This window comes from Centruroides vittatus, unplaced genomic scaffold (genome assembly GCF_030686945.1).
Source record: "Centruroides vittatus isolate TY-2023 unplaced genomic scaffold, ASM3068694v2 contig_971, whole genome shotgun sequence".
NCBI lineage: Eukaryota > Metazoa > Arthropoda > Arachnida > Scorpiones > Buthidae > Centruroides > Centruroides vittatus.
In genome coordinates, this window is record NW_027122644.1 from 710903 (window position 1) to 737230 (window position 26328).

The 26328-nt window shown below is 29.7% G+C and overlaps 1 protein-coding gene and 1 long non-coding RNA gene across 2 annotated transcripts in view; one reads left to right on the forward strand and one right to left on the reverse strand.

Annotated features, from left to right (window-relative positions):
- LOC136985564 (latrophilin Cirl-like) overlaps window positions 1-20342 on the reverse strand; it is a 106642-nt gene extending 86300 nt beyond the window's left edge. Inside the window, 2 exon segments of the mRNA XM_067282876.1 lie at window positions 647-745; window positions 20001-20342. Coding sequence (XP_067138977.1) covers window positions 647-725 — 79 coding nt within the window. The 5' untranslated portion in view covers window positions 726-745; window positions 20001-20342.
- Window positions 20343-25134: 4792 nt separating this feature from the next.
- LOC136985565 (uncharacterized) overlaps window positions 25135-26328 on the forward strand; it is a 66612-nt gene continuing 65418 nt past the window's right edge. Inside the window, exon 1 of the long non-coding RNA XR_010882358.1 lies at window positions 25135-25196. This is a non-coding gene — a long non-coding RNA (uncharacterized lncRNA). The remainder of the gene's footprint in view (window positions 25197-26328) is intronic.

The window sequence follows — 26328 nt, forward strand, 5'->3', positions numbered from 1 at the left end:
ATATAAGAAAAGTAAGAATTTCTATATTGAAGGATGTAAATAAATGAATAATATTCGCATTTCCATCATTCTAAACACCTTTTCTCGTTGGCTAAACTTTCCTTTTTCTTTCATTCATTAATTACGAAATTTATCTCAGTGTAAAAAAGAGGAAATAAGTCTGATGAATATCTCTGAACCGTGACAGCCAGCGTTCTACTCTATTGCTACTTACTGGAGGAGTTACAAACAATCTTTTATGTTAATTTAATTTCTGATTACAAGTCCATTCTGTTCAAACACTTTTATGAAACAGAATTTTTAAATGTAAATGTATATAAATCATTATTTTCTGATGATAAATTGTCCCTTTGTAATAATATAAATCATTGGCAATTGGCGTGAATGTCTTCGGAATAAATGATTAATATCGTTTCTTAAATATATATATTGTAAATTGAAATAATTGTGTAAATATGTTTGTATTTTATTTAACTTTTGTTTTTTTTTCAAATATTTTTAAAGTTACACGAGAAGTATTTTTAATTAGAAACAAAAAAAAAAAAAGCGTGAAAATGGAAAATCTCGAGCGAGAAAATTCTCAGTTTTCAATCTGAAAAAACCTCTAAAAAGGAAGGGGGAAAAAAAAGAAACAAACTTAACTTACCTCCTCTTCTAGCTGCAGACATCAAGACAACGTTGGCTGTTAATAGCAAACAGGCCGAATAAATTCTGCAGATCAGCATTTTGCAGTGGTTCTTCGGTCCTATATCAGATGAAAAAGGGGGAAAAATGACAATTAGTCTGCTGTAATTACACAGACGGCAGAGGACAATTATCAATGCCCTCTACCGTCATCTTACAGAAACACGCCCAAGATATTTCTGCCTCGGGTAAATTGCTTCTTCCCCCTAATGTTGCACAAGGGGGACATTAATGATACCTGTTACTCCAGCAATTGATGTGCCAACACGGAACTTCTACTACGGAACTTTAATATACTCGGTGTAATATTACAGTCGCTGTAACTTATACATTTTATGCTGATTCTGAGATTTTTGGCTCTTATATAAATCATACGTTATCTTTTACATAAACTTTTTATTTCTCCTTTATTTAAATATAATACTAGCTACTTTATTCTATTCATTTTAATTGTCTTCAGATTAAAGGTTCGGTTTTTTTTAGATTTAATAAGTTAACTTTCCATTAGATTCAGATAAGTAAAAAAATTGGACATGTTTTTTCAATTGAAGAAACGTTTGATGTCTAAATTTCATATTAAATTTACATATGAAACGATCAATAATTTGATAATAAAACACTACTCGTGTTTTTTCCTAATAACTTAATAATTTACGTACTTATTAATACTTAATGATATTTATTTAGCTATTTATTATCGAATAAATTATGAATATATCGTTATATTAGGTAAATTTAATGTTTCATTGGTTAATAAATCTAATTTATATTGATAAAAATATAGCAACATCAATTTATAACTCATTTAAAACTGTATTAATAAGATAATAAATTATTAAAACATAAAAATTACACATTATATAGATTTACGAATATGACATAATCCTATGTAGCATGCAAAATATTATGAAAAATCAAGCGAAAAAAATTCAGGTGTAGCCTCAAATAGTTTTATCATTATGTAACTAATTGTAAAGTAAGCCTTTAATTTAAATATTTAAAGTATACAAAAAAGTACTCATTAATATTTGAGAAGCGAAGTAGAGGAACCTAAATGTTTCTATAATGATTTAGACATTCAAGAAATAGGAGCCAAAATGTGATTCACGGGTCACATGACTTCGAAGGCGTATCCAAAATTTAGTTCCCTCAAGGAATAGCATCGACAGACCACACAAGGGGAAGACAACACACCTCCCGCATTCATCCCATAAAAGTCAACTTTACAGTTCAACATGAGTTTAAAACTGATTCCTGCGTGATATTTAGTCACGCATCACGTCACGTATCCAGTCTGATATATAAGTAATGTCACGTAGGTCACATATTCTCAAAATGAGTTACTATGAATAGCAAAGAAAAAGAGGAAATTCTGTAATGAAGTAATCAGAAATTGTTAATTTTGCTCATTTATTATATTCATTTATATGACTTGATAATGGTTTATTTCTATTATCTCTAAGCATTTTGATGATAGAATTTCCATTTGTTTACTCTATTTTTATTCACTTTAACTATTATTTGTTAATTGCTTACAAATATTAATTTCGCTAATTTACACGTTAATAGATTATTCTATTATTTCCAGTCATTTAGCTCGATTAATTTTTTTTCCTGCCACAGATTACATTTATGAATTATTTCAAGTTTACGCTTCTCATTTAAATGAAACAGAGTAAAACACGAGTAAAATTATTCTCAACATACTTTCATTTAACACTGTATTCCTCAGTTAAATGATGAAAAGTATTTTCTGCATTAGCTTAATTTAATTTAACGACATAGTTATTGAAATGATATGACTTTATATACGTTTCATATCAGTAAAATTAACGTAAATATTTAATTTTTTACGAATTATTTTAAGCGCATTCACGAATAAAAACTGTAATATTTTACAATATTTTTTTATATTTTATATATATAATGAAAAAAGAGCAAGAAGAGCCAGAAACGTCTTTATTTTATGGCCTTTTTCCCCCTTCATCTAAAATGTTATATATATATATATATTAATATTTTATTTTAAAGAAAAATCTACTTTCCCCCTTCATCTAAAATGTTATATATATATATATATTAATATTTTATTTTAAAGAAAAATCTACTTTTTTATTATAGTTAAATTAAGAATGTAGTGAAAATTAAGTGCAAAAAAGTGTTAGATTATAGAACAGCTGATGAAAATAGATTATGTGAGCAAATATTTATTATTTTGTCTCCCAACACCGAAAAGCATTAGGATATTTTAACTATTTTCAATACGTTTCTCATTTAAATATATTGGACACATTTTTCACTCATTTAATTTTTTTTCATTCATTTATTATTCACTATCTTTAAAAAAAATAAATAATAATAATAATAAAAAATCTAGTATAAGCAAAGTAGCGAATGCACTTCCATCAGTTGAAATACGTACTTCTATCTTCATTTAGTGTGGAGAAGTAGTGACGTTGAAATACCGAAAAGTGGAAATGGCTCTTTAGGGGTTTCGGTTTTCACACACCAGTCGGAAATTCGCCAGAACGGAAGATCGGAATTTTCCGGAAATAGAAAACGTAAAATGTTTCCCGTTTCGGTCCGAAAACTACGATTTTTATGATTTGTAGTATTCCTTACCGCTCTCGTAGTCAATTATTCAATATAGCGTTTTGAAAGGGAGGGAGGGAGAAGGAAGAAAAAAGAAAAGAAAACTCATATGTTTTGACATATATTGGCGGTTTATTATATAAGAACTGCTAAAGGAAGTCTCATTACTGATGGCAATGATATATTTTATATAAAAAATAAAGCAAAATCCGGAAATTATTTCTGGAAATATCGCATCTATTTATCATGTTTCGAGTGTTGTATTTCGATCTAAAAAAGAGATTGTATTTTATGGCAAAACTAACTTTACCAAATTTTTATATTTAGCTAGAAAATGAATAATATCTTTTTTATTTTTTTTTACAGTTAAGCTATATTGATAATTGAACAATTCAACTTCTAGCATTATTCCTTTTTTTTTTCTTTTTCCTTTTCCTTAATTTCCATTCATCGTTACTTAACTGGAATCTAATTTTACTTCAATTATTTTAGTTGTAATATTTCTGATGTCAAGAATCGTGATCAATATCTGCAATTTAATTATTCAAAATTCCATAATGCTTGATAAGTTGGAATTTCTCATCTCATTTTATTATTTTTTTTTCTTTTTTCAATTTATGATTGACTTCTGCTGAAGAAGGAGGGGGGCAAAAACCGAAACACAAGCAAAACTATTTTTAATTTCTGATCCCGTTTAGCAATTAAAGGATCGACGAATCGTGAATAAAATTTTAAAATCATAATTCTTTTCTTTTTATTTCTTTAAATAATAATTTAAGAAGGCGTAGAAACTCGTTCACTCCAAACAAATTCGAAAAATATACTTGGTCTGTTTTCGGTGTCGGCTATTATACACCGGTTAGCATATTAATCTAATATTATACAATATAGAGTAATTGGATGAGGCAGACATCTAAATTATGAATCAAACATTGGCATTATAATCATCCAAAATATGAGATATTGAATAATTTAAGCTAATAACTCATATATCTCTGTCTAATCAGTACTGAGTAAATAGGCATTTTCTTCCATTTATTTACTCAATATAGCGTGTAAATCAAGTAATAATATTATCTACACGGGATATAATGTCTATAATATGTAATAAGAATATATTATTGATCTATAATATTTTGTTCTGTTATCGTTTCCCCCCCCGACCTTCTGTCGCTATAGGCAATACACTGTAAAAATAATGTACAGCTGTGTTATTACGTGTAGCACTGCTTCTTCAAAATTATTAAATTTTCGAATATTTTTATGAGTATTTGGCTTCTGAACTATCTAAAACGATTAAATTACCTTTTTTTTCTTTAGATAAGATGCTATTTAAGTAACGGGGTTAAAATTTCCGTTCGTCAAGAAGAGTAAAATTCTTAGAAAACGCTAATGAAGTCTTGCTTTTTTTCGTCGCATACACACTAAATAGCATATCCTACCAGTATAGGTATTTTGGGTGATTTTTGCGAACTTTCTACCGGCATCTACTCCATAATTAAAGAGCATTTTAAAAACAGACTATCAGAAACGCCTACCTCACGAATCATTACCAAACAACTTGACGTAATTGTTCCCTCGAAACAGGTTGGACTGGAAACGAAGATGTACAGTTTCTTCTTTTTTTTATTTTTTATTCTTCTTCTGATATATAAGTGCGTGTGCAGTCGTGATGAAGCGAGACGAACGTCGCGCAACATCTTTTCGTGGCAAAAGACCCTCCACAAAATATCTTTAATTGTCAATATGATCCTACCCCGGGCAAAACGAGGAAAAAATGCTGTTTTGGTTTGTTTTTTTTTCTTTCTGTCTATCTGGGTGGTTGGTGTAAACAAATTGATTCGTGTGCGTGTGCATTCTATTTTGCGTGGATAAACTCTATTGTTTCTAACTGTTGTCTAATTTTGATTTGTATATCCATCCTGTGTTTCGTGTCTATATCAAATTGGGTTAAATGTTAGTACATATATCCGAAATTAATAGATATGCAAATTTCATTCGAATGATGGTAACGAAATGGTGAAAACTATAATTTATAATATAATTTAAAACTAGTACTTATTTTTCTTTAATTTAATTTAACAACGAAGTTTTTAGTATCGCAATTAAACTTAAAATTCTATACTTATTATAAATACAAATCTTTATTTCGTATGTAAAACACATACCAAAGAACAGGCAGAATTTTATTTTAAGCCAAAAAAAATTAATAAAAAAATACAATTATTAATAACTATAATGCTATTTTTATCATAAAAAATGGAATTATTAAGAGTTATAATTCTACCTACTGATTGTGTAAATATTCTTAAAATTTTCAATAGAAGTCCATTGTAATTATTAACAAAATCAACATTAAATTTTGCACTTTGTTGTTTATCTGATTAAATAACAATTGCAAATGGTCTTTAAACTCGACAATCTTAGTCACAAATTAAAGAACATGATTATTAAATTACTCAAAAGAAAAACATTGATAATAACAAACACCCAAGATCCCTAATGTGCTTTTAACATTGTATTCAATAAAATAGTTTCGATTTTCAATTATATTTTAATTAAAACAAACTTTGAAATCAAGTTCTACACTATAATTAATTTAATTCTTCTTGTTTAGATTAAAAATCGTAATTAATTTATTTACTCTTTTAAGTAACTCTACGTCTTATTAATATTATATGAGGTCTATAGAAACTTCTTAATTATTTAGAATAAGATGAATTAAATAAAGTTTCGTAACAATTTTTCCCCCTCCCTCTCCCCTTTTATTTTTATTTTACTTTTTTTTATTAACTCTTGACGTGATTTATGTTCTTGTTCAAATTTTTAACAGACGGGCTGTCAGGAATTCTGAATATTTCTGTTGCTAGAGATTTGTATGGTACTAGAGAAAAGGAGTTTTTCGGGGGAGGAACCAATATTGAAGCACTTACAGCTGAATAGAAAGGTTGTAATTTGTGGAAAAGCGGAAAAAAAACAAAAAACGTTCAGTGTCATACAAGCTAAAGTCGCTGTTACGCTCAAAAATCCAATCGATAAAGGTTCCTGTCATAATTCACATTGTATAAAAGTTAAAAATAGCATATAATATATAATCCTCTCGATAAAACAAGAAATCGTTAAAATAAAACAGTTTTCCCTTAAGTGAACTGCAACTTTTCGACTTTATTTTTTATTTTCTCTTCATAAATATTGTAAACATTTTTCCTCTTTTTTTTATCGTGGAGACGATATTATTAAATTGTTCTTCTTTTATAAAGTTACAAAAATGTGCTTAATTAGTTATAAAATTGTTTAATTAAGACCTAAAAAGTTCTAATCCATGCTTAGCGTTAGGATATATATAGAAAGTATGAACTAGAATATTTTAATTAAGCATTTTTAAAAGCTAATTAAATGCATTTTTGCAACTTAATCAAAGAAGAATGATTCTGTAATATCGTTTCAGCGTAGAAAACTCGTTGTTGAGTCTAATAATACTTTTTCTCTCAATTACTTTATCTCGAATGTTAAAAATTCTCCATAAAATAACATAAAAATTTATTTTTATAACTTCCTAGATATCAATTTATTACAATATTCGCATTTAAATTAAACTATTCCACGAAAAAAATTTACCATCTGTATGTCATATTTCAAAGCAGATGCTAAACTGTTGCACGTTTGCTATAAAGGAAGAGAGAAAGAAGAAAAAAAAGAAGCAAATTTACTAACTTTAATGTGCTATTTTTGCTACTTTATCACAATTTGATCAATAAAAACTCGCTTAAAAAAATAAATTTCACCGAAGAAGAGCAATTTTAATTTTATCAACTGCTTTACTATATTCTTTAAGATTATTTCATGAAAATTACATCGACCTATAACAAATAAGGTAGAAAAAAAGAGGGAGAGATATTATGACCGATATCCTATATCAATATTTGAAGCAGCTATAAAAACTTCACCCCAAAAATTCGTTCAATATTTAATGGATATGAAGAGGATGAACAAAGTGCTGTATATATATTCTTGCTTCAGAAACCACATGGCAGAAAGCGATTAGAGAAAAAAATATATATATATAACAATAATAATAAATAAAATGATCTTAACTAAAGTAAAATTACTAACGGGTAATCTCTTATGTAATGTACATTACAAATAGTATGAAAAAGTAAATAAATTACTACTTTTTGCACGTGTAATGTTTGTCTACATTTCAATACAAAAAAAGAAGTATCATAAGCATTATCATAACAAAAAAATAATAACTGTTCTTTACGTGTAATGCACGTAATGAAAAAATTATAATATGAAAGTTTTTATTATAAATAAAAACAGATGGCAATAAAATGCTGTCTCAGAAATAATATAATCTTGAGAGCAGTAGCTTAAACTAGACCTTTCTGTTAAGAAAAAAAAATTTAATTTAGTTAACGTGAAATCTCTTTACGGATATTCTCATGCTATTTTTAAAATTATTAACTATTAAGAATGGAAGATTATGAAGAATATTTTAGTGTTAAAATAATAGGTTATTACACCTTATTGTCCTAAATGGAATGCGAAGTGCGTGCTGTTAATGAAGCATACATGCCTGTGCAGTTACAGTTATGCACGATAAAATCATTCCAAAACAATAGGGAAGGAAGTATTACATTGTTCTATTATTAAATTGCATATTTCTAATGAAATTTTTTTGCTTCTCTACTAGATATTAATATTCTAAGATTGAAAATCGTGAAATTTTTGAGTGCTTCGAAATGTGTTAATGCAATTTGGAATTTCTCATCATAGTAAAGAATCTATAATACATTTAAACATTAAAAGGAAAGTCTTCGGATTATTTATTATACGATTTAAATTTCTTAAAATGCAATTATCTGTCAATATATTCAAGCAGACGTTAATATGGTTTTTAGATACGTAAGCAAATGTTCTCTTACAATCGCAGTTACTTCATTAAATGAGCAAAACATTCTTCTAAAGAACAATATAAATTGCCGACTGACATCTTTAACCGCTTAGCAGAAATTATGTTTCGGACGTCATCAATAAAATTCATATCCAGATCCATTCGGTTCAATTGAATAACTTTTAAAAGTTTTAAAAATCATAAAAGAGTGCGACGTTTAAGAGATATATACACTTTCCAATAAGCACTTTATGCATGATAACTATTAAATCACAAATGGAATGTCGGTTTGAACGTCAATAAAAGCAGTTAGCAATCATAGTGGCGGAATTGCAAACTAAACCCGTTCTTATCACGAAATCCAATAATTGACACTTCATTGTAACACGGATAACCAATAACGAGCGTCAGGATTCCTGAAATAATTGACAGTTCTGAAATTTCTAATACTTTCTATTATCGATCGTTTCTACGCTTTGCATCAACATCAACTCTCCACTGATTCCATATAATTACATATTAATTTTGAACTATTGCATAAAGTAAGCTTAATGATTTCAATCGTTAATATTTTTCGATTTGTTGAAAATTCGATGATGATGATGATGGATACAATTTTGTACTTCTATAAACTGTATTCAGTAAGAAAAAAAGAAGAAAAAAATGTAATTTTATCCTTAGATTCTCTCTAGAAAGTAAAAATTGTTCGATAAAATGTGAGGATTTATTAAAATTTCCATTTTCACTAAAATGGTAGTCTACGAAATTTTTCATTTTTAGCGAAAGTATCTTCAGAATTTTCTTCTTTTTTAAATAAAATACTGCTAATGTAAACTTCAGCAATTTTTTTCTATTTTTGGAGAAAGATTTCAATATTTCCTTCTGCCCTACTAGAAATTAATAATATTGTAAAAGCGTGGTGAAGTACTTCGTAACAATTTGCGATTACGATTTTACTACAAAAATCTCTATTCGTGTAACTACAAAACAATACTCGAAACACACTCTTTTTTATATGAAAAATAACGATTTTGTCAAAGAAAACTTCTTTACTAACAATGCAGATCCAATGGCATGTGAATAGATTTAAACGACATTCAACACATAAGAAAGGCCATTATAATATTGTTGTACAAAGAAAATACCACTTTAAGTATATTTTCTGCAACAAAAAAGAGGAAAAAAGAAAGAAATTGGAAGGGAAAAATGATAAAAGTGAAAGAGGGGGGAAAAAAAAGTAATTTTGGTACAATTTGCAAAGTTAGGAAAACTGTTGGGTTTCGAGTTAAACTTTGCCTTGTTAGGATTTTGTTCTTGTGTGGGATGTATTTGCCTCTGGCATTTTTTGCTTCTTTTCGTGTTCCTTTTTAGACTTTTTCTGTGACAAATAATGTAGTATTTAGAAATAAGAAAGGAAGCAAAGCAATAGTTCCACAATTTGATCGTGTAACATAACTTGAGGGAATTTTCTCTTAAAAGTATTTACCCTAATCTGCAAACTTGGCGATTATTTTTAAAATAAGATTAAATTTTTATACAATTATAAAAGACTAAAAAGTAGAAGGGGGAAAAAAATATATGAAGAGAATGAATGAGAGGCCTTAGGTTAATTTGATTAAATTTGAAAGTGCTGTTAATTAATTATCTATAAAATCATTAGTTAAGAACAGCAATTGCAATTATGTTCGTAATTAATCAGAGGACATGAAGTATTAAATTGCAAATCAGGATTACATTGCCCCCGTTAAAAACTTTCGATCTTTATTCTCTTCTAAGGATATGAGATGTAACAGTAAAGGATACTTCCTTAGAAAATGATGTAGACAATTACAAACACGTATCGCTTCTTTGTTACTTATTTTTGAAATTTTCCAAAAATCTAAATTATCTCTAAAGAACATTCTAAATTTCATTACTACAAGCTAAAACTGTTTCCATAGAATTTTTTAAAATACTTTTTTAATAGTTTAAAAAATTCTTCACTGGAAAATTCGTTATTTCTTTTCAGCAGATGGAGTAGAAACACATAATGGGTGCTGTCTAAAAAATTTTAAAAGTTGTGGGAACAATCTAACTTTTCCCTCAAGATTACCTCTACAAGAAGTTCAAGATAACTGAAACGGGTAGCGGTATAAATGCTTAGAGTCTCAATACATATAAGAACAGACAGAGTCCATCCATATAATTGCAACGCATCCTCAATTGAAATATAGGACTACACTCAGAGATAGACATAATCATTATTTTACTTCTCACCACAGCTGCTGCACAGACAATAAAGTTAAAGAAGAAAGAAAAATACTTGGAAATAATCCAAAATTTGGTCAATGACCTTAGAAGAAACTAAAGTATCTTTATTAGATACAGGTAAGCACCCAATACATTCTATGAGGCATTTATGTAATGTTGAAACCTGCAGAACGCCATTACCGAAAAGAATCAATCTGTTTACAGAGAGACGAAGCAGAGCAAAATCTCTCTTAATGTTACAGATCTTTATTAGACGAAAGGAAAGTAAAAGCTTGTTAATTATATGTCAACAATAGAATACCTTAGAGAGTGTTATGCAACAGAGACCAAAACTAATTGCCTTATACAGCGTGGTTAGTGGTAAATCAATAGATATAATTATAGATATGTATATATAGTGTATTATATATTTATTCTATTATACTTCCCTTTCGTTTGGTTGCCTCATTATACGCATAATAAGCAAATGATGCAACTGGTAGGAATATTACACATTCGTGCCGCTGTGCAATATATACAACAGAAAACAATATTTGCATTAGATATATCATTACCATTCAATTAGTTTTTTGATAAATAATAGAAAATTCAGAACTAATCTTTGTTTTCCTCTACAAAAGCAATATTTTATTACTACCGTCTATATTTATGTTTTATTCAATTTATAAAGAATGGATCAACATTACCTCGAGTATAACGTGAAACATTTACAAATGAAAAAGCAACCATAAAAGATTTTACATGTGAAAGGTCTTTAGCATCTTTTGTTTGGTATGTCATGTTGTGATTCCTGCATGTTAAATGTGCTTTTCCATCGAAGAATATATAATTACATGGACACTATAATTATGGATAACAATAATAGCTTGGCCCAGTTCTTTTCTTTCTTTATATGTAAATTTCCTATTTCTCTTTTTCTTTCTTTATAATAATATAACCTTATATATATATACATAGATATGTCCTTTTTTACGTTTATTTCCCTTCTCCATTCATCCTTTCTGCAGTTTAAAAGTATTTCTATTCTTTCATATTGCATTGTAATGAAAATTCGATTTGGATATTTAAATTTAATTTTTTTTTTAAATTAACATATACAAAAGGGTTCAATCAAAATTCAATTTTCTTTCAAAGGACTTAAAATCAATATAGAATTTTTCTAGTGGGCCAAAAATTCAGTAGGGGGAAAAATATTTTAAGATTTACTTTAAGCTAGCGTAAGATTAATAATGATATTTTTATATGAATATTTTATTTAATTTTCTTTTAGGTTCCGAATATGTAATGAGCCTTAACAGTAAATCGATTGCGCTTCGTTTCATATAGCTTAAGCATTACTTATTAATTTTTAATGTTTTTTTACCTAGATTATGATTTATAAATAATAATAAACATACACTGAATTTTTTATATTTATCTAGAGAAAGTTTTAATAAGTAGCAATAGTTTGAATACAAAAATAAAACTGACTTTCAACTCGCTTGATATAGTTTATTTCTTTTACATTGTAAATATTTGATGTAGACTATCGATAAAATACGATCCTAGTTAATTTTCTAAAATTGGATCTTTTTTTAGAATTAGGTAGAATCCCGCCATCCTATAACCGTGAAATATCATCATTTTTATTTTATCCTTGTGTCGTTCAAATGTCACTTTTACTATATCTTGCACTGCCACAGAATCAACGATTTGACTTTTCTTTTTTCACTCCAACTTTTCGTTCAGCATTATCTGATATTGCCCATCTACATCGCTGAATTACTTGCGTGTACCTGATCGTGGCATTGGTGTTAGTATGAAATCAAACTGACTCTTCCACAGTGATCGTCTCCATTTTAATGGTATCCTATAGTGAACATCGCTTTGTTATCATAAATGCCAAATACAACACCGTTTAAGAACACACTATAAACAAATCTGATCAATATTCAAAGTCAATTCGTAAGGGCAAACTCCTTTCGATTCCTTCTCGAGTCATTAAACAATAAAAGTAAAATTACAGATACTGATGATATAGTAACTACTTTACTGAAAGCGAATTAAAATGTTAAACAATGTAAGAATTTCTCGTTATCATTCGTCATTATAAATCCCAATAATTTCATCAACTTCCGTTGTGTACTGTACATCCCAACAAATTTTCCCAGCAAATTTCTAGATAATAATCTATTGTTTGTTTCTTATCTTTTATTATTAGTGAGGGTGGGAACTTGACCACATCAATAAGAACAATAAGTATTTGTTTAGTTATGTAATTTGCCATCAGTGATCCGAATCCCTCGCCGTTTAACAAATTTAACGCAAGGAACACAAGAAAATTTCATTGTTTTAGTACTAGAATAAATCGATAGATGGCATGACCCTCTTTATTGTTTAAAAAAAGAAATAAAATTTGCAAAAATTAACTCACTTAACGTCATTAAATATAGAATCCGACAGAAGATTTCATTGACGATTATTTTACTGAATAACGTTACGATTACTCATCGAGTTCTGTGACAAATATTTATATCAGGCGTAAAATTTCTTAAATTGAGGTAATTTAAAACGTATATTAAAGAAAACGTTATATTTTCCTATAAATTTGTTAATAGTTAATTGGAAATAGAGCATAAATTGTTCGAGTGATGTTAAAACCTTTATACTTGTTAAGTAAATTTGAGTGGAAGCTATAAAAGGAAAAGAAGAGAGGATAAACACCATTACTATAACTCAATACTATCATTTTTGAATGGTTTTTCATTTCTGTATAATCCCATTTTCGGAATTTCGTCCATACAGAAGAATATCCTTTTGAAGTCACCGCGGAAGCAAATAGGACATGCTCATCATTCTTCCGTTTTTTCCACCATGACGCCTTCATCTCAATACTGATTACTAAAGTACACAGAAGGAGTTCCTTTTTTCATGCTACTACAGTTCTAATGTCCTGTATTCGACACCCGAAAATATATTTGTCTTTTAGTAATAGAAGCTCCTTTTCTGTGTACCGGTAGACCAAATGCGATGAAACACACACACACACATACAGGCTGGAAGGAAGGGAAAAAAGAAGCCAACGTTTACACAGTAAATTCTGTAGGGAGCACTGGGGAAGTTGCAGAGTGGACTGTCAATATAGCTTACTTCTACAGCACCTTTAAGCTCCCTGAGTATAAACCAGGAGAACTCTCTAGAGTTAAGTCCTTTAAACACTTAAGAAGTATAAAACAATGTTAAAACTTGAAATAATTTACTTATTTTGTTCTCCTTAAAAACAAAAGACGGTAGGGAAAATTTGCTGGAATGTTAAAGGACAGAATAAATAGAAAGTTTGGAAAATGGAATAATGCTACGAAGGAATGTAGAATTTTCATTCTCCTTTATTAACATTTCTGTGAGTTTCGCTTGTTTATTAAGTGTTTCTCCCTCTCTCGAAAACGCTTCCGATTTTTTCTCCCTTCATTTTTTAAAATATTTTTTTCGAAAAAGTCCTTATTCAATTTATGCTTCGCATAACTCGGATGAGTTTAGTGTCAACATTAGTTTTCTCTTATAAATTATCAAAAAACATACCCCCAAAAAAAAACGAAAAAAGAAATGCAAATATATAAACTCTCAGAATTTTAATTGAATTTGGAATAAAATTTCTTATCGGAAAATTATATTAAATATTTATTTTTCATTTCCTGGCAATTTATTTTATTTATATACAGTATAAAATTTTCATAGTGTTGTATTAGACTTGATTAATATTAAAAACTGATTTAAACTATAAAAATTTTAGTTTGCCCCATACTTTAAATTTACGTCTGAGTTAAAATTCTGTATGAACTATCTTCATTTTTAAAATTTAAATATAGGAAATTTATTTATCTACTTTAAATATTAAATTTTATTAATAATTAAAGATCATGCGGTAAAGACATTTTGATCTCTGAGGTTTAAATAACTCGTTTAAGTTTAAATGATTACGAGAATTATAAGTAAAGTGCTGAAATCAAGAAATTTGAAGAAATGTTTAGAATGGAAGCAATTTAACTGGAAATGTACTTGCTAAAACATTATTAAATCAATTTCAAATTTTATTAATTACTTTAGGAAACTTCTGCACATAAAAGTAAGATTTCTGCTTTTGTTCTTTGAAGATTTAACAATTTGGAAAGACAATAGAAACGTTCGGTTGCAAAATGGTTACAATATTGATGACGTGGAAACGACTGTGATTCTAAACGAATGTAATTAACGTCGTTTAAACAAATGATTTGAATTTATGTCATGGGAATCGCATCTTTCCTTGATAATTATTACTGTTTCCGTATATTAATTGCTAAACTGTTACTTGTTCTAATTTATCGTCTCTTTAAAATTTCTCAAAATTATTTCTTGCATTTTCATATATATATATTTTTTTTTTTCCGTTTAAAATAATAAGACTTTAATGAATATCTACGTAACTATTGCTACATATATATCTTAAAGGCCTCTTTACAACACTAAAGAACAATGGTTAACCACGTACAATGATTAAAAATAATGATTTTACGATTCACAGGTGCCCGCAATAAAGCTATTAGCAACGTTAGTAAATCACCAAAAGTCAGTAAATCCCCCTAATGACTACAAAATGTAGATAATGTGCCCAGCCTTAACCGTAGGAGCCGACTTATTTGGTACCATTTACCACCCGCGACTAAAGAAAAGTCGAGTTTTAACCTAAATTTAATTGAAGAACTGTCTCTTGTCTGTTTGGTAAAGGTTGGGTGATTGTTTCTTGTATAGAAAAGTAGAATCCCACTACAGGAGACAACAAATTACCCCCCGTGTGTTGTATCTTGGGGACGGGTCATTCATCATCCATCTGTTCTTCACTTTTTCCCTAGAGGGTTATCTACTATTCCATCTGGTGACCGCTACAAATATGTGACAAGACATTCGGGGAACGGTTTCCCGTCCCTTTGGAACTAGTGACTGAGGCTGCACAGGCCCATTGTGTGACAACAGCACCTGCAATGAGATATCTGCTGTACTTAACCGTGTTAAACCGATTCCACAGCAAAGAATCGCTGATAAAATCAACAATAAGGTCGGGGATACAATCATAAAACTGAATCACCAAATATCTGCATGTTTACTTTTTAAGAAAAGGAGGAAAGTGCACGTGCTTTTTTATGCCTTCAGGAATTTTTCATAAAAGCAACTTAACGTATACACGCATATATTTTTAAACAAACAATTATGAGCACGATAACGAGTCGTAAGAAAGTGCTAGTAAAACAGTGCACATTGCCAACTGCAATTCTCCTTCCATAAGATCCGAGCTAATTCTGTTCTCATGAATTATGCGGTATGTTGGGACCATAAGAGAGATTCCTCTTCCAAAACGAGAATGAGTTTGTCTGGTATCCTAGCAACCACCCAAGCAAGCGGTAACAACCCCGAAAACGTATTAAAAAATAATAATTATTTGATAGACACATTCGCCATTTTAAAAAATCAAAAATTTACAGCAAATAATTTCCACACGAATATTAATTATCATAAATACATAATGAAGTAGAAAAAAAAAGGTTATCAAATAAAGAGCTAAAGAAGATAAGCCTTCTAAATAACACCAAAAATGGAAAAAAATCCAATTTTTTTTACGCGGCTGGATAAAATATCGATATCAAGCACATCCCTTCCTCTATCAGAAAAAAAAGCTAGAAAAAAAATTGCTATCGGAGTTTACCCGTATATATATGTTTCCAAGATGGAATTCGGAAATCGGAAAATCATCTGTAAAGACAGGTTGTAGCTAAAAGCACTTCCAACTTTACCGAAAGGTTTTGATTACGGGAGAGAGTTCTTTGCCAAGTACTGCAAAACCTCTTATCAGAATTCTACCTTAGATCTCCCCTAATCTGTAGCCGAAGGTATAAGACAGAATAGTGTAATAACTAGTAAGCTATTCCACTCTTCATTGATTGCTAGATGCTGTGATATGACCTAGGAGTCGATACAGGTCGTTGCGGTTCCAAAGGGACCTTTCTTAACCGCACTCCTAATTACGATCTTTCCTTTCAGACTTTCCAAATCCCCTTTCTTCTTGATTATCTCTGAACTGCCCCTCCCTCTCTCTCTCTCGCTCTCCTTTTGTACCTTATATATTTTTTCCCCATTCTTTCTTTCTTCCAAGAAACTTTGACGGAGAATTTTTAATTCATATTTTACTAAAAAATTTCACCTTATAAAATAAGAGTGGCCTATGGGGTTATTTTGTTTAGATCGTTAATGGCTAAAGAATGAATATTTTTCTTCTCTTAAATTTTTGGTAGAAACGACGGCCGAAGAAGAAATCCTTTCACATGAAGAACTCTCTATGGATGTAAGCCTATTTATATTGACTATGTCATCTGTCATTTTGGGATCGAAAAATGTCATCTTTTAAGAGGATCATTTTAGAATTGAGACAAGATACTTGATGCTAAAATCCATAAAGAAACGGGCTTGAATTAGAGTGATCAAATTTGATTTTTTTTTCCGCTATCTTGATAGAAATGTTTCTATTTAGCTCTTAAGATATGTTTTGGTACGAAAAAAGGATGATCTATCGATTTCTACCCGAAAAATTATTACATAGATCAAAGTGGAGTTAACTAGAAATTTTGGGGTTTTTTTTACCGCTGGCCTATAATTTTGAGATGATTTGTTCGCATTCTTGAACATAGTGATTATAAAAATTTTGAGGGAATTTATCGGTTACAAAAAGTGTTTAGGAAGTTATTGATCGCAAAGTATTTTTTATTTTTAGTAATATGTGCTATCTGTTGAGCTGTCTAGTCGTAAAATTTTGATCCGAACTGCAACATAATACTTTTGTAACGCATAAAAATTCAGATAAGCAATTCTTCTGTATAATAAATCTACTCGATCATTCTTCGTCGAATATGCCAATAACATTGTAATTATTAATATATTTTATGTAAAAATTGATAAAATTACAAATATTTCATTGATAAATAACTGTTGACGTACTTATCGCGTATAAAATTCATTTCTTTATAAAAGAAAATTACTGTTAAAATAAAATCTAACGAAGTACTAAATTAACACACGAAAAAACTTTTAAACCTGAAAAACATTCAAGACTTTGCATCAGTTTTATGAAGCAGAAACTTTAATAATGTGCCATTAGAACATTTTCCGTTAGAAAGAACGTTAATATGTTTTACTATTTTCCTTTATTTTTCTTTTTAAAAAAACTATGTTTGAAATATTTATAGTTAAAAAAAATATACTAGAATTTTATCTATCTATACAACAATACATCAGATTTTTCTCTATTCTTCAAAAGTGAATTTATTCGAGGCACTCTTGTAATAACCGCGTACACTTTCACAATAACATGTAATAGTACTCTAGCTGTAGCAGGGATTGCGTAATAATACTCGCTCTCGCAGCTGAATGCTCTCTTTAATAACAACCTACGCTGGGCCTTCTACAATAACAGAATTAGTACTATGCCAGCGCTACAGTTACATTCTAATCGTCCATTACTTACTGTTCCACTTTAATCATACTAAGAACTATGCTTCAAATACTATCCCTCCATTATTATTCTAACAGTAGAAGTCAGTACGCATCTATTACAGTAACTACTATAGTAATAATAGTCTAGTTTATTTAAAAATTTTGCATTTTTATTAAGAAAGCCAACTTGGTTTTAATACTTGTATAGCATTAAATGATCTATAACATTAACATTACGGAATTTCTGATTCATAATGATGTAACCTTCGTAATAATGGAGATTGTTTCACCATAATAAATAGTTGTAGTAGAGAATTCACTATAAGTGTACATTATTATAATACTAATAACCGTATTTGGTTATATATAGGCTTTTATAGTAATAAAACTTGTTTCGTCCTAATGATTTTTTTTAAGAATGGTAAGTATTGCTTTGTAATAATAATAATAATAATCTATATAATAGAACTTTTATATTATTCGAAAATTGATGAGAATTATGTAAGATTCTCTACCTCTTATTAATGTAACATCTTTATTTCTTGGGAAAAAGAAATAAATACTGTAAAAAGTATTGGAACTGTTTCATTGTGCAAGTTGAGTAAACGCATTCCAACTGTCATGGGAAGGGAAGAAAAAAACAAACTTTAATAGAATTTTTAATTCTGATTTAGAGTAGCAATAAAAATAAACGAATTTCTGCTTCACAGATGGATTTTTCAATTCTCGAGAGTATTCCATCTAGACATTAATGGGTTTAGTTTTTAAAATATTGGTTTATGTTTTTATGTCCCGTTTAAGACGTGTTCTCAAAAGTTGTAGCCAATAACAATGGCTGGAAGGAAAGTAGTTCACTCAAAAACATCCCCTGCAGTTTCTTTCAAAGATTTTCGAATTCTCTACCTCTCGGATACTTTCAATTCTTACAATAGACTGTGAAAAGTTGTGTCATTTTGGTCACTTTAAAATGTTCTCGGTCAGATGTGCCCACATCCCACAGTTAAGTCGTAAATTTACGCTTGATTTACACTTTCTACATCTCGATATTGACAAGAAAACGATTAGATTATTGATCAGTTCACTGACTGACTGGCTCACATGTAACCGACGTTTGGAGTCTCGAAAGAGATATTGAAAATATAAAAGAAATATATCTGAAAACTATTTGAAAGCGATTAAATTTTACAGAAGACCGACCCACTGGTTGGCTAACCGAAAAGAAACTGATTAGTGTAATGGACTAAATGAAAAAAAAACGAGGGAAAAAAAATATGAGATTGAACGTATTTCTGCCAGGAAAACCGAGATATTAAAATTTCTCAGTCTAAACTTAAAAGGAAAACTCGCATTTTATTAAAATTCCTATAGGTCCTACAAGTTTTTTTACGACAGTTAGAGTTATTAAAATATTTTAATGCTCATACAGATTCATACGGTTGCTAATATAATAATTAAAACTGAAAATATTGTGATACTATAAGTGAAAAATTTACGAGTTATCTTATCTAATCTCTTATATTTGCATTACTATTTATAAATGTATCTAATTTTCAAGATAACATTTGAATTATAGAACAAAATTTGTTTTTGTTGTATGTATGACATTATACATGAATGTAGACATCGGATACATGCTGTAAATTCTGTAGTTATATGGCATATTAAGCAAAATCATAAGAGCAACAGCTGTCATGGCTACACTAAACATCGTTTCTGTACAGTGTGCCGATATTAACATTACTACATGAATGATGCAGTGCACCTACAGCAACGACTACTAAGTAAAACCTCATCCCGCATTTGGGAGTGAACTACTTAAAAAGAGAGAGAGAGAAAAAAAATTAATGCAACTTATGCTCTACTATCACAGCAAGTAACACGAGTATGTAAAAAGTACAGTTGTACAGTACATGGGTGCTGTTGTTACGAGTAACAAACGACCGTTGTGGGATCAAGTTCGGCCTCCGAGGCGGCCCACCATTTCTCATAACATTCCACTCACAAAGGAATGCGAAAAGGTGCGATACTATCCAAACTCACCCTCTTAAACGAAAAAAAAAGAAATAAGGTAAGGGTATCTCACCTGTTCTTACGTATCCGAAATTCACTCCTCTGTTACATTGAATTCCAGTCGCATTTCACACACAAAATGGATTCCAAGATTATAGTTGCAGCGTGCATACCTGGACAGGGAACCACCTTAACAGCTGCGAGACCAACTTAACAGCTCGGTGTACACTCACCGACTGACTGCGTGCTTCTGGCATAGCTTCTCCACTATCTACAATGATCGTTTCTCATTGGTTGCCGATCCAAAGCTCCCTCTACTGTCGACGTCCGTTGATCACCAGACACGACAATAGGAATTCGACTGAGTTAATCGACAAACGGCAGAACAACGGAGAATACCGCAACTTCTCTCTGTATTTACTCGTTTTACCGACGTTTAACGTGATTCGCCTTCTTTATGACGTCATCAAATGGTCATCTTTTTACCCTAAATTGTTTTTTGTAACTGAAGTATTTACGGTGTTGAAGTTAATAGAGTTTTTAAGAGTGACTACTCACGCGATCTCAGAGTCAAAAAATGACTTTCTTCCACCGAATGTCATCTTCTTTTAAGTTAATGAAATTAACAAATGCGAAAGGGGAAATTAAATAAATAAACCGTGTTAAAGATACATAAAACAAGCGTTAAATTACTATTAGCATTTATAGATATTATTATTATATTTTATGTTGAAATTACATTGTATATATAGCGAAAAATTCTTAAAAGATTTAACGTTATATACAACATGAATATTACAAATCAACTAAATTTTACACACGCCACAAGTTATCATTTCGAATTTTATGCTATAAATTATAAATCACGTGATTGGCATACCTTTTAAAATATTTAACAGCTAGTCTTTCGTGTTGGTTATATCAAGTGATACAATCGGCCGTAACCGTAACCAATTCCCCCCAACCGTGACTGATTTTTGAGAAGGTAAGCAAAATGAATTACCAATCGAGCCGAGCAATTTAGTTAAACACCGCAAAAGAATAGGAAAAAAAATGTGGTGGGGGGTCTAGCGAAATTCGCGTTATTCTTTCAAATCACGTGACCATATCGACCTTTATAATTACGAAAATATTTAAAAAGCAATTAAACCTTTAAAAATAAATAATAAAAATACTTATATACTCGAGTGTATCCTTTTGAGTGCCTTCAAAATATTCTAAACTTGGAGAAAAAAAACGGAAATAGAAATTTAATACTTGTTTATTTAGACAAGAGATTGTCATTCTTGTATGGTGTAAGTGCTACAGATACTCGACTTTCCCATGAGTTATAAACAGTGAAGAAAGATTGCCATCAATTTAAAAACTGTGATAAGGAGACGAATTGAATGGCAAAGCAGTCTTTGATAGACACAATAAAAAAGAGAAATCCTTTGCTTCTCATCTTTCACCATTGATATTCGATAGTGTTTCTAACGTCGAGTGAACAACAAACGGCTGTTCACATTAACACTTCTTTCTTTCCTCTACTTCTCGTTTTAAATATATTGCCTTTAAAAACTTGTGTATCGCTTTTATTCGGCATCTTAGTCTATAAATTATCGGAGGATATGTGTTTTTTTTTCCTATTTTTAAGGTTTTCTCTGTGATAATTTGATACCTTATACAGATTAATTATCCGATTTGGACAAATTAATAGAAGAAAATGTTTAAATATGGTATTCTTTCTATGTCATCTCTTACGTGGTAACTTAGAAATTTGAAGCATCCATTGCGGCAAAAGGTTAAATGCGATAGAGGATGGTATCTATAGGATACGTGAAGTAACAACCCTCGACAGGGATACAAGAATTTTAATGCGATTTTCTATTTTAAAGAAGCCCCTTAGTCCCTCAGCAGCTAAGGCATTATGAGGTTAAATAGGTCCTTCAGGTAATATTCTAATGAGGTAGGGTCTTCCGTGATTGTGAACCTGAGAAAAAATGACTCTCCTTCCCGTTTCGATCAGTTTAAGAGGCCTTTCTCCCATGATAAAATTCGAATCTGTATGCGAAATAAACTGCAATTTATCATAATTTTTTTAAGGGGAAATGAATATCATCCGCTTTGCAAAGTACTATTATTGACGTAAAAAATATTAATTAAGAAACAAACTAAAACTATTTTAAAACGTTAAAGTTTAGCCTAAGTGCTAAATGGTGAGTTAAACTACAAATAATCGAAGTTAGCCTAAGACTAGGAAACAAAACTCTCTTAAAATACGGTCTGTTGATAAACTAAAAGCAAAAAATAGAAAGTAATGAGATTTAAAATTAGCCTAATATCGAAATTTAAAAACTAAATAATAATAATAATAATAATAATAATAATAATAGGCTAATTAAAATTAAAAGAAAATTAAAGTTTTAGAAAAAACATTATATAAGAAACTTTATATTCTTTTAATTGTGACATTTTATATTTAAAGTTCAAACGAAATAAGTAGAGAATCGATAAATCTCAACAAATATAGTCTATCCACCTGTGCATCGTCGCAAATACATTATTATAAGTTAAACAAGTGACAGAAGCAGGACTTATTTCGGTATATCTCCTTTGGTGACTTTACATAGTCGAACAATGCAACATCCACATCGTTAGAATGTCAAGGGAGCACTTCTTAACGATGTATCCATACTCCCAGTGGAAGTATTTTGCTTTTATCCCAAAAAATTCCAACTACTCTACAGCCTACTCTCTATTTGATCAATAAGTTGTGGGATGAAAAAGTTTTATATGGTTAAAAAATATCGATAAATAAATTATATATAAAGTTCATAAAGTTATCAACTGTTACGATGATACTAGATTATAAACACTAGACAATTTGGATAATGTATTTATTACTTTTATTAATGATTATATTCGTATCTTTGATCATTTATTTCGGAAAAATATTTTTATTGTTCATCTGCATCATTTATGTAATTCAAATTCTTATCATTAATAAATTTATGAATTTATTAACTATTCTAATGAAAACGCCTTCTTAATTAAGATCTTTTTCCATTTTATAATTAGAATTTTGGAAATAAATCCATTAATTTGATCTCATTTCTTACGCTTTTTTTAAAACTGAAACTTTAAATGATAATTTGTTTTATCTGTTTAATCGTATAATTTTACTATTAATTGATGATAACACTTTCAAATGTTGAGATAAGAAAGACTAAAGAATATGAGCCTATAAGTTGGCTTCCCTGTTTAGCTCAAAGATAAGGTTTTCCCTCGATATAATACAGATTGATCAGTCTCCCTCCATGATTTACTTTACAGCTGTGCCTTAACGAGGATACATAAAGGCCAATTATCAACAAAAAAATAGAGACTTATAAATCTTCAGAGGACTTCTGATATATCCGGGTGGCCCACTTACTATGTATAACGAATATAAGGCATCAGCCTGAATATAAGAAGATTAAAATCGTTATAAACGATAAAAATAAATATTTAAACTACTCTATATGTGAATTATTAAATTAGGAAAGCTTAAAATAAAGGTAGTGGAATTACAGTAGGCTATATGATTCAAACTTGGAATTCAATTTAGAAAAAAAAAATTCTAGAGTGAAAATTATTAAATAAAATTCTCCATTGTGTCAAATGGATAAGCTCCATAATCAAAATTTTAAAAGCTCTGCAATTCAATATTTGTTGAAGAAGCTCTAGAGTAATACTTAAGTGAAGAAAATGCGGATTAAAACTGTCAACTGAATAGTCTACATTTCATGGAGTTAAAACTGAATATATAAAAAAACTATTCGAAGGGAAGGAACAAGTCGTTTAAGCATCAAAGAGCGTTGAATTGAAGAAAGCATTACATTAAATATTATCAAAGGAATAAACCGTTTTTCTGTGTGAAGAAATATATTCAAGAATAAAAAAGATCTAAGAAATTTTTTAAGTGAAATATCTAAAAACATAACTTATTAAATTATCTTCGTAAAAATTCATCGTGCGATTTCGATTCATTCTTCTTATATAAAAAAAAAAGAAGTGGAAACAAACTATTATAATATTCGATAAAAGTTATCAGATATTTTAACGCTGAAGTCGAAGGTTTGCTTAACTTATAAATATTCCTGACACGATTTTCAACATTGGATCATAATCAGAAGAAGTTTGAATATTTTTGTCTCAGGAGATCTACAAATTGATTCTTTTGGATCGATTCAGGGACGCATAAGAGCAAATCTGTGTGTCTTCCATACAGGTTGGGTTTTTGAATATTAAAGTAGTTTCTTTCTATCCAATAGATAGCTAGGTGACTTGTAAAGCGGTCAAAATATGACACAAAATCAATCATTGCAAAGGATGAAAAGGATAGAATTTAAGAACAACTAAAACTTTCCCACTCTCTTTTTTTAATTTATATAATGCACCATTGTTATTCAGTTTTACCCGTGCTGAAAAATTCGTAATTTTTAAAAATCCTTCGCTTAGTAAAGGAATCAAAGATAAAAATTTTGTCAAAATTTTATTAAATGAACTAAATTGAATTGGCATCTTTTTTTAACATGATACAAATACTTTTTCATTAAGTTTGAACGTACCAATATTATTATTAATATCGTTACGCGGACCAACGAGTACTACCTTTTGGCAGCTTGATAAATTAGGAAGAGTATAACATTGACGTGGCTGGAGATATGTTAGTGACGTCATGTCACCACGTGATGCCATCACATGTTATCACTATAGGAAATAAACGCTTGATGCCTCTATCTATAGGCACTAATAAGGGTATTACAGCTATTTACTAACACTTTTTTATTCCAATTGTAGTACAGAGATAAGTGCCCATAAATTCCGTCGTTTATTATATCTGCAATGGTAATCTATTTACCAATATTGGATGCATGAGTAACGGAGTATTCATATAGATTGTCACTTTGCATGGTTGGTTCAACGAACCAGCCATGCAAAGTGAATTCAAATCTGCGTAACTGATAGAGACATACTGTCAACAATACAAAAAATGCGTTTGTTTTGGTATTGTTGACTAGTCAACCATTACCAGAACAATACATGATGATAACCTCAGTTGTTGCAGTTTACCAACTATACTGATAGAATGTAGACAATGGAACATTGTTGTCTGCTGATTCATCATGGAATATGTCTACATTATCGATGATGCAATATGTTTCATCCCATCGCCAAATTCCATAAATTCTTACGCATGGACGTCGATTTTCGACCGTATTTTACGATGCACGTCGTCATGCAGGTAGGTATATCCATTTCTGTTTCTCCATGTTCATTACTGAAAATTACGAGTCCTTTAGATGAATTTTTTATGCAAACTTCAGAATGAAATTTAAAATAGCCATCCTGATGACCTTTTTTTGTGCGCTGCTGTATACGTATACTCATAAAAATCTGTATTTATAGCTAATTACTTTATGGTCTAAGGATCACGTTTATAGTCTGTAAATCTGGCATCTAATGCGGTAAAAGCTATTATTTCTGAACCTGTAAAAAATAAGTAAGTATTAGTTAACAAAAGGGCCATTTTTGAGATGTCACGAATTAGGGTAATGTGTCGTGCTTGTACGTGTCCAGAAAATGCTAAAACAGATTTTTATTAGTGTATAAAATATAATTAGAATTCATGTATTACACCACTTCATTGTCAGTTTAATCAGGAAACTGGGGATGATATAATTTAATAATTTGAATCGTTACTCCTATAGCCTACTGCTCGAAAAATAAGATTGTATATTGTTTCTCTAATAAATTCTTTAATATTCAATTTTCATGATGAAATTCTATAATAGATTTGTGCTTTCTTTTTATTCTTTATGTTTTGGTGTTGATTCACGTAATGAGAAATCTATTATAGTAAGTAATTCAAACAACACATTAATTTATAGGTATTTACAGGGTCAATAAAATTTTCACATCCACGCACGCACGTGAAACTTAGGCACTTTTAACAAAAATATTATTGCATGAAACAAATTTTATTAAAGAAAAACAACGTAGTTTTTTATTCACAATAACCTTCTTTACTTGTCAAAGAAAGATGGATTTAGATTAATCTCTTCTCTTTTGTTCTCAGGATTAATGGATTCACGTGACATGCTCCTAAATCCTCCTCCCTTCCTGGATCTGTGTTGGTATATTTAGAATCCAATGTGAAAGAGAGTCTTTTTCCAGTTAAATCATAATTATCTAAGCTCTTCACTTGTTAAAGTTTCTTATGGCATAATCACTTTTGAAGATAAACCATTTAATTTTATATAAAACAAGATTTTACAATCTAGAAAGAAAAGATCAAGTAAAAAATGTATTGTGCCTTATGTCGAAAAAGCCAATTACTTTGCTTCTGCACACAGACATAAAAAGAAAAATACGAT